Below are 9,442 nucleotides of genomic sequence, written 5' to 3'. Positions count from 1 at the left end.
ATATCTTTTCTACAACACCAAGGGCCAGTTTGTTCATTTGACAAAAAGCAAAAACCTTAAATAAACAAGAAAACAAGGCAACATTAACCTTCTCTATTATCATGAGATAACATTAACATTCAATATCAGATGAATTGCACAGGAAGTTGCAAAGTTTTACAAGGCTGCCCTTAAAGGCACAGCATTCACCTAAAATGGGACAACAAAACAGCACCTACGAAGAAGTAACAACTCCATTTATTGAGAATTAAATTTTGTAATAATGTTACAAGGGTATTCTAGCAACAAGTAAATGCCAGAAGGGACCACCATTCAGTGCAGTATCAGGATACACGGTTATCCTACGAACAAGTACAAGACCAAAGGGCCAGATCTGGCGAATTGCCATCTATAGTAGTAGTACAACAACTGGAGGCAACATGCTTCATGCCAGATGCAAAAAATTTCCCTAACAATGATGTACAGATGGTTTCCTAGCCCTAGCAACAATTACATGCCAGAAGGACATTTCTTTAGTATGAAGTATCAATAATACAACCATCCATGGAGACATGGTTGAGATCTATAATTGAATTGCTTCCGGTGAATCCGAACCCAAAGGTTCCATCTTCATAAAGCCAAATCCTCCCCTCTACATTACTGGTATCATCGAAGGGAGCTAACAGATGAGGATGAACTAGGTCAAAACTTGAATTGATGCACAATATCCGAGAGACTGCTTTGTTCCATGTCTCTGTATGGCCACAAGTAACAACTTGAATATGCTCAAGGCAACTATAACGGTCCAGCTCCTGTTCAGAGAATGGTGGTTCAAGAAATGTAGCATCTGTAGTCCAGAAGACAGGGGAGTAGCCTGAGTTTTGGCCCCTATTCTCACTAACTCGTCGACAAGTCATTCCACCAATGTCGTCATAGCTGATAATGTAAAATTCCAGAGTCTTATTCTCGCATACACCCTGTTTGAGGAAAATAAAGGTTAACATCATATTTCCTATAAATTACAAAAGATATTCTGTGAACTAATAAAAGTGATTTGAGAAATCAGCTGATGATATATGCTCCCTCTGTTCCAAAATAAGGGTCGTGGTTTTAGTTCTTGAACTAAAACCACAACCCTTATTTTGGAACTGAGGGGGCACACATTAACCTTCTATTGGACTATTATGTTTTAGACAATGTCAATGTCCACATACTAATGAAAACAATCTATATACGATATAAACATATCAGAGTTTCTTGTGAACAAAATCAGTAACAACAAACTAGAACAGCAAATCATAACTGCGGAACTATCATTCATGAGCTAATTTGCTACACATAACAAGAGATAGAGAGAAAAAAGCAAAAAATGAACTCATATTTAGAAGTTGCATGCAAACCTTGTCTGAGATCTCATACTAGTAAGTAGCAATGTACAGGAAATAACCCATACTTTCCAAAGCCTTAACATGGTAAGGGAGGGTTCTCTTCAATTTTCTATCCACCAACAGGGCTCCTAGTCACAGAGACATATGGGGATGCAAAATTTTGCACTGGCAGTACTGCAACCACTTGTCAAATTCAGCACTCTAACATCGCGACTATGGAAAAAACAGTTACTTGCACCGCCAATTCCATGCAGCCTTTACGATAGTTTCTCAATTAAATCACAAATATCAGAGGAGTTGAACCTGCGAATTTCGCTAGCCTTCCATTTCCAAAATAAACCAAAAAATAACATTTATTTGAGCTTTCATGATAGAAGTCCTAGTCATCCCAAACAAGTAGGAACTGAAACCTCTTAGGCAGTAATGTTATATCCTTAGTTCTGGCGGCAGCACTAAATGGAACTACACCAAGTTTTCAAGCTTTTGCTATCCAATGAGAATCACATTCTCAGTCTGTACAGCCTTGTGACTATGCATTCTCGTATCATGACACAACAGGGATTCTGACTGCTGACATAGTTCCACACTGACACAACAGGGATTCTGACTGCTGACATAGCTTCCACACAGCATTATATGTTCGCGGGGCGATATGAACGGTGAACCATGAAAGACACTGCTTGCCATGCTAGCAAGGAAAACCACCTCTGGTGGTACCGCCCTTACCCTTTCATTAGCACTATCTGTGAAAACCAAAAAATAGCTATTCTAACAAGAACTCAAAGTCAACACGACTGCCACTGAGCAATTTTTCTTCAAAAAGGTTATCAGATTTTCAAATGGCTATGATTTTAAGAACAGTTAAATGCACCTAGGTTATCCATAGTTCAATTCTAAGAGAAACACCTTCATGCTCTCTTTAGCGACAATCAATTCCAAGTGACCTCCTTTGACAGTCATGGGTGTGGTCCACCATAACAAGCATGCGAATTCGAACTTCAACAGATATTTCAAACTCAATTCCAAGCATGTGCATGATACGCAGGTCAGCATAGAGGCCCTGGGGCAAACACTATGAATGCGCACAATTTTAACTTGAACAGATATCTCAAACTACATAAACTGTGCCATGGGCAAATGGACAGCAATTCGATTATAGCATTCAATCAAAAACAATTTACACAATAACTAACATATCCAATTTTCAGTGCCAACATCTGACAGATAATGCTGCTATGCTATTTCAATCCAAGATATATCTCAGTCATCTCCAATCAACATAATAGCGATGATCGCCTGGCCAAGGAGTAATATAAACTAATACCCAAGTAATCCTCGTATAGTGCACGCAATTCATGTCAAAGTACGGATGCTCGAAAGGCGGAGCAATCACACATGAACAAACATATTATCCACAAGAGTGCAGGCTACATTCTGATCTTATATGGCAAGCTCCCAAAACTGACCTATGCTAATAGGTGCAACAACAGACAACTGATCTATGCCAATTCCTCACACGAGCAACTACATTTCGCAGTATCCGCAACAGCAACGATTCCACATGCACTCCAAGAGTATTAATATAAATCAACTACTCCAAGGAGAATACTATGCAACAACAGATTAGCAAGCTCTGTGTGCAAAGGAAGCACCTTCCACAGGCCCTGCAGCGGCCGCGCTTTGGTTGGCTCAGCATCTGGAATCCTCACAAAGTGTTCAGGCTCCATTCGACCACCTTTCCTCCTTCCCTGCCTCTCCCGCCTTCTCCTCCCTGCCCCGGGGCTCCTACGGTTCGCGAAATGCATATACATCTCCTCCGGCGGCGATCCTCCTTCCATCCCCTCCTCCTCATCTTCCCCCGACGCCGCCTCCACCACAATGTGGTTGTCCCCGACGAAGTTGACGCAGACCGGAACCTCTCCGAGAGCCGCCACCGTGTCACCGGATTCCGCCACGGAGAGCGTCACAAAAGGGGACTTGGAGACGGCGAGGCCGCGCTTGGAGGGTGCGAGGAGGGAGGCCGCGAGAGTGGCGCGCGGAGCCCACTCGAACGCGACGAGGGATGGCGAGCCGGAGTGGGAGGAGGGGAGGCGGCGCCAAAGGCCGAGGAGGCGGCGTAGCCGGTGGAGGGAGCGGAAGAGGCGACGCACGGAGGCCGGGCAGGCCTCCGGGGAGGGCCGCGGGGGCGGGAGGCCGAGGCGGAGCGCGAGCGCGAGCGGGAGCGCCGGGGAAGACGCCGCGGCGAAGAGGGCGCGACAGGTGCAGGCGGCGGCGGCAGCGTCGGCCGGCGCGAGGAAGGCCAGGATCGCGAGCAGCGCATCCTCCGGCAGATCCTCCAGCGCCGTCTCCGCCGCCGCCACCAGTGAGGTCGCCATGGTGCAAGAGCTAGGGTTAGGATTTCCTTCGAGTCGGCGCGCAGGCGACGAACTGGCCAAATTTCCCGATGAGATCGGCGTGTGTTGGTGCTTGAGAGGCGGTGGAATTGGGGATTTGGAAACGGGCGGTGGTCGGAGTCGGAGGCGTGGGAGGAAGTGAAAATGGGCTTGGGTGCGAACATTCGCCGGGAGACAGCGTTTCCTTCAAGAGTTTTTTCTTTCTTTTTGCGGGCGTTTCCTTCGAGAGTTCGAGTCAGTCGGCCAAGGGCCATCGGGACTTCGGGAGCCCGGCGGCGAGTAATTTCCCCGACACAGAGCGCCTTTGTTTCTTTTTTTAGGCAAAGCAGAGCTTTATAGATTAACGGCGTTTGGACATATCCTCGAGACACAGGCAGCCATAGCGGACGGTACAACAGAGTTCCATTTCATACAAACACTAGGTAAGCATATACGACCGATCTAGACTATTTTTACTGAAAAAGGCTTTCGCCCCACTTTATAAATAAAGCAAATCGTCAGAGAGCACACATACAAGGACTAATCCATACACACACCCAAGTCTCATAACATAGTACTCCCTCCGGTCCTTTTTTCTCTGCGTCTAAGAGCAAACTCGCATACCAAGACATGGGTCGCTGGCTGTTTTCTGGACGAGATTGCCCCTGTGGCCCTACGCGCATGAATGAGATCAGCTGGTGCTAATAAATGTGCATGCAACCTTGATTGGCTCTCCTTCCTCTCGCCTCGTTCCCAGCGCTGCATGCGGACTTCTATCTCTTTCTCCGGCGCTGCATGCGAGCCAGCAAAATTCCAGTTCCCTCCTAAACCGAGCAGGCCGCCATGGAGTAGCTTCAAAAATTAGCTGCAAAAATTAGTTTGCCGCCACGGATTTGTAATTCCCGCCAAAACTAAGAGAACCACTCCATAAATCAAGTCCCATGAAGAGAGCAAATTGCACGCTTCTCCTCTGTCTTCCGCACTTCTCTTGTTCGCCACATGCATGCATGGAACATGGATCATCGTCCTACACGAGCGGCGTCCTCCGTGAGTGCATGCCCTTCCAACGCAAGCATCAGAGGACGATGTCCACTTCCTCTGCCTGTTGGCTGTTGTCCTTCGCTTCCACCTAGACGACGCCGTCTTTCTCCTCTTGGGCGCCCACCATGAGCACGCGGTCCTTCGCAAGCTTGCTGTCCACGGCGTGCACGCAGACTGCCGAGAGGACGCCACCGGCAGCGAGCATGCCGTTCTCGGTGTGCACGCCAACTACCGCGAGCACGCCATGGTCCGCAAGCTCGTCGTCCTATGCGCAAACGCCGCCGCCGTGAGGATGGCACCGGCCGCGAGCACGCCGTGGTCCGCAAGCTCGCCGTTCTCTGCGTGCACGCCGCCGCCGTGAGGATGCCATCGGCCGCGAGCATGCCGTTCTCTGCGTGCACGCCGCCGCCGTGAGGATGCCACCGGCCGTGAGCACGCCGTGGTCCGCAAGCTCGCCGTCCTCTGCGTGCACGCCGCCGCCATGAGGATGCCACCGGCCACGAGCACGCCGTGGTCCGCAAGCTCGCCGTCCTCTGCGTGCACGCCGCCGCCGTGAGGATGCCACCGGCCACGAGCACGCTGTGGTCCGCAAGCTGGCCGTCCTCTGCGTGCACGCCGCCGCCGTGAGGATGCCACTGGCCGCGAGCACGCCATGGTCCGCAAGCTCGCCGTCCTCTGCGTGCACACCGCCGCCGTGCGGATGCTACCAGCCAAGAGCACGCCATGGTCCGCAAGCTCGCCGTCCTCTGCGTGCACAATGCCCAAAGAAGTGGATCCATACAGAGATGAGATGAGGAGGTGAAGTGATAGGACGACGAAGCACAGCGCCTGAAGAAGTGGAGGGGCAAAGTTGGAAAGAAGCGGTGAAAAAGCCTCATGCGCAGAGCATTGCGGGAAAAACGGGAAAAAGTTAAACGCAAACTAAATAGGACCGGAGGGAGTATAAAGGTTCTGCTGAGGGCACAGCTCAACAAGCTCAAAAATAAAAACCAGAAAAAGTCGGACGAGGAAAGCGTCTAGTCTGGTTCCGGCGAGGGTGGCGGCGACAGACGGACAACCATCGAGCGGAGGTCGGCGATGAAGGCAGAGATGGTGTCGCGGTCCTGAGGACAGCTAAACGGCCGCCAAAGTTGTAAGAAACCCGAAAGTTTGAAGAGAGCGTCAGTAGCCCGTCGAAGAGGAGTACGCTGGATCACAAGCTTATTGCGGATCGTTTAGAGGGTCCAAGCGAGGATGTAACGTCCTCGATGGGTCTATATCTCCCACGTGTCGAAGCACGACTTAGAGGCATAACCGCATTGAAATCAATATCACAAGTGAGGTAATCTTCACACAACTCATGTAATAAATAAAAGAAAGAGATACATAGTTGGCTTACAATCACCACTTCACACAATTACATGAATAAAGCAATACATCATCCAAATACACTCAAGGTCCGGCTACGGAACCAAAATAAAAGAAGACTACCCCAAATACTACACAGATCCCCGATCGACCCCAACTGGGCTCCACTACTGATCAACTAGAACGAAACAACAAAAAGGACAAGATCTTCATCGAGCTCCTCCTTGATCTTGGTTGCGTCACCTGCTCGATAACATCGGCACCTGCAAACTGGTTTTGGAAGTATCTGTGAGTCACGGGGACTCAGCAATCTCACACCCTCGCGATCAAGACTATTTAAGCTTATGGGTAAGGTAAAAAGGTATCAGGTGGAGCTGCAGCAAGCGACTAGCATAGATGGTGGCTAACATACGGAAATGAGAGCGAGAAGAGAAGGCAAAAAGTACGGTCGAGAAACTATGATCAAGAAGTGATCCTAGAACAACCTACGTCAAGCATAACTCCAACACCGTGTTCACTTCCCGGACTCCGCCGAGAAGAGACCATCACAGTTACACACGCGGTTGATGCATTTTAGTTAAGATCAACTTCAGGTTTTCTACAACCGGACATTAACAAATTCCCATTTGCCCATAACCGCGGGCACAGCTTTCGAAAGTTCAAATCCCTGCAGGGGTGTCCCAACTTAGCCCATCACAAGCTCTCACGGTCAACGAAGGATATTCCTTCTCCCAAGACAATTTGATCAGACTCGGCATCCCGGTTATAAGACATCCTCGACAATGGTAAAACAAGTCCAGCAACACCGCCCGAATGTGCCGACAAATCCCGATAAGAATTGCACATATCTCGTTCTCAGGGCACACTCAGATGAGACATCCTACGAGTAAAACCAACCCTCAAGTTGCCCCGAGGTGGCCCCACAGTCTACTCGGTCGGACCAACACTCAGAGGAGCACTGGCCCAGGGGGGTTTAAATAAAGATAACCCATGAGTCTGCAAAACCCAAGGAAAAGAAAAGTCTAGGTGGCGAATGGTAAAACCAATGTTGGGCATTGCTGGAGGAGTTTTATTCAAGGCGAACTGTCAAGGGGTTCCCATTATAACCCAACCGTGTAAGGAACGCAAAATCCGGGAACATAACACCGATATGACGGAAACTAGGGCGGCAAGAGTGGAACAAAAGACTAGGCACAAGGCCGAGCCTTCCACCCTTTACCAAGTATATAGATGCATTAATTAAATAAGATATATTGTGATATCCCAACAAAATATCCATGTTTCAAACATGGAACAAGCTCCAATCTTCACCTGCAACTAACAACGCTATAAGAGGGGCTGAGCAAAGCGGTAACATAGCCAAACAACGGTTTGCTAGGACAAGGTGGGTTAGATGCTTGACTTAACAATATGGGAGGCATGATAAGCAAGTGGTAGGTATCACGGCATAGGCATAGCAAAAGAGCGAGCAACTAGCAAGCAAAGATAGAAGTGATTTCGAGGGTATGGTCATCTTGCCTGAAATCCCGCAAGGAAGAAGAACGAGTCCATGAAGAAGACAAACGGACGTAGTCGAACGGGCCCTCATAACGCGATGATAATGGAACCAACCCGAAGAAGCAACACCGGAAAGAAGCACACAACATAGTAAACAACCAACACATGAATATGGTATGATATGCGGGATGCGGCATGTGATGCATATGCATGATTTGGAGAGGAATGATTGAACCTGGCCTCAACTTGGAAATCCAAGAGTACCACTGGAAAGGTGAGGTGATTTCGGTTGAAATTGATATAAAGACCACCGGAATCGGATGCACGGTTTGGAAATGGCAAGCAAAACAAATATGGCACCGGTCTGCGATAATCAGCAAGTAGCCTTCTAAATGCATCAAGACAAATATGCTACATCACTCAAACATGGCAACAAAATACATGGTAGGGATCCACTCAAGATGATTGACAAAATATGAACACTGAGCTACGGCTAATTCCTCCATTAACATGTTCAAACAAGCATGGCAAAAGAGCAAATGATAACAGGTTTCAGACTTAGTGAAATTAACACAAGTCTGGAATTTATTATCAGGAAGCAATCTTTAGATCATGAAAACTACATGCTACAGGAACATATCATGGCAAAGCAAGGCATGGCATGAAGCTACTCAAAGCACTTAACAAAAAGGCCCTTAGTGACTTTGAGCCAAAAGGGATCAGAAAATACAATTGCAAGCATGTGAACATAGCAAAAACATAAACAGATTCAAACTTAGTGAAAAACTGGAGCATACAAAACAGATTAACAAGTAGACATGTTTACGAGCTCGATGCACTCACTACAGAGCATGGCATGACAAACTAAGCATACACCCATCAAGAAGACATGGCATAGAAGCTAGACATGACAGGAACAACAACATAGCATGCACGGATCAATAGCAACATCCTCGGCAAAATCACTAAACATGTCAACAATTTGCTAGGATCATTTTATAGCAAAAGTAGAGCTCGATTGACTCAAGCTAGGGTGCTCCATAAATGCAAACAAGGACATGGATGGATAGAGCACCACAATATTAACAAAACATCCTTACTGATCATCCTCAAAAGAGGCACGAATCACTAGGAGACAACATCAACATATGTCATAACAACGAAAACAGGACAAGGACTTAGTGAAATTCTAAGTCCCTGAAATCAGCATTAACGATTACGCTACTTTGCATGCTTGTGCTAGTCACCACAAATATCACAAAAATACATGGCAAACACCTCTACAAAGATGACATGGCATTCTACAAAACACATGTAGAGCTCAAGATCATAGCATGCACACATTAATCATGGCAAAAATGACAAAAGGTCATTTGCTGAAACAGATCTGATAAATTCATCACATAACCCTCTTCCAACAGCATTTCGGGCATCAAGATGAGCTCAAATGAAAATGATGCAATGAGAATATATGATGTACTCATCGAGACGAACATTTTGATATGCTACACGCATGAATCGGAGCTACGGATATGGAGTTATGCCATGATGAAAATGCCTAAAAAATTACTGAGATAAAATGACTTAGGGAGAAATTGGACCTCGCAGAAAGTCAACGCCCGGAGTGGATCGGTTCGGGCGAGGTGGATCCGGGTGCGGGCGAGGCAGAGGAGGACCCGGGCGACGGAGACGGCGGCTCCGGCGAGGTCATCGTCGGCGGGGCGGCGGATCCGGCCGGGCTCCCGTGGCCGGATTTGGCGATGGCGGCGGCGGAGCTCCTCCGGGGCGGAGCGCAGACGAAGGCGGCGCGCGGCGCCG

The 9,442-nt window shown here is 48.0% G+C and overlaps 1 protein-coding gene across 1 annotated transcript; it reads right to left on the bottom strand.

The window, feature by feature from the left end:
- Positions 1 to 217: 217 nt before the first annotated feature.
- On the bottom strand, positions 218 to 4,009 carry LOC123102713 (F-box protein At3g12350). The gene is made up of 2 exons (XM_044524134.1): positions 3,020 to 4,009; positions 218 to 956 (listed from the first exon to the last, which is right to left on the bottom strand). Exons 1-2 carry the CDS (start codon positions 3,740 to 3,742, stop codon positions 513 to 515), a joined length of 1,167 nt encoding a protein of 388 aa, XP_044380069.1. The 5' UTR covers positions 3,743 to 4,009; the 3' UTR covers positions 218 to 512.
- Positions 4,010 to 9,442: the final 5,433 nt, after the last annotated feature.

The sequence above is a fragment of the Triticum aestivum genome, chromosome 5A (genome assembly GCF_018294505.1).
Source record: "Triticum aestivum cultivar Chinese Spring chromosome 5A, IWGSC CS RefSeq v2.1, whole genome shotgun sequence".
Classification (NCBI taxonomy): Eukaryota; Viridiplantae; Streptophyta; class Magnoliopsida; order Poales; family Poaceae; genus Triticum; species Triticum aestivum.
This window is presented reverse-complemented; position numbering and strand designations above follow the sequence as displayed.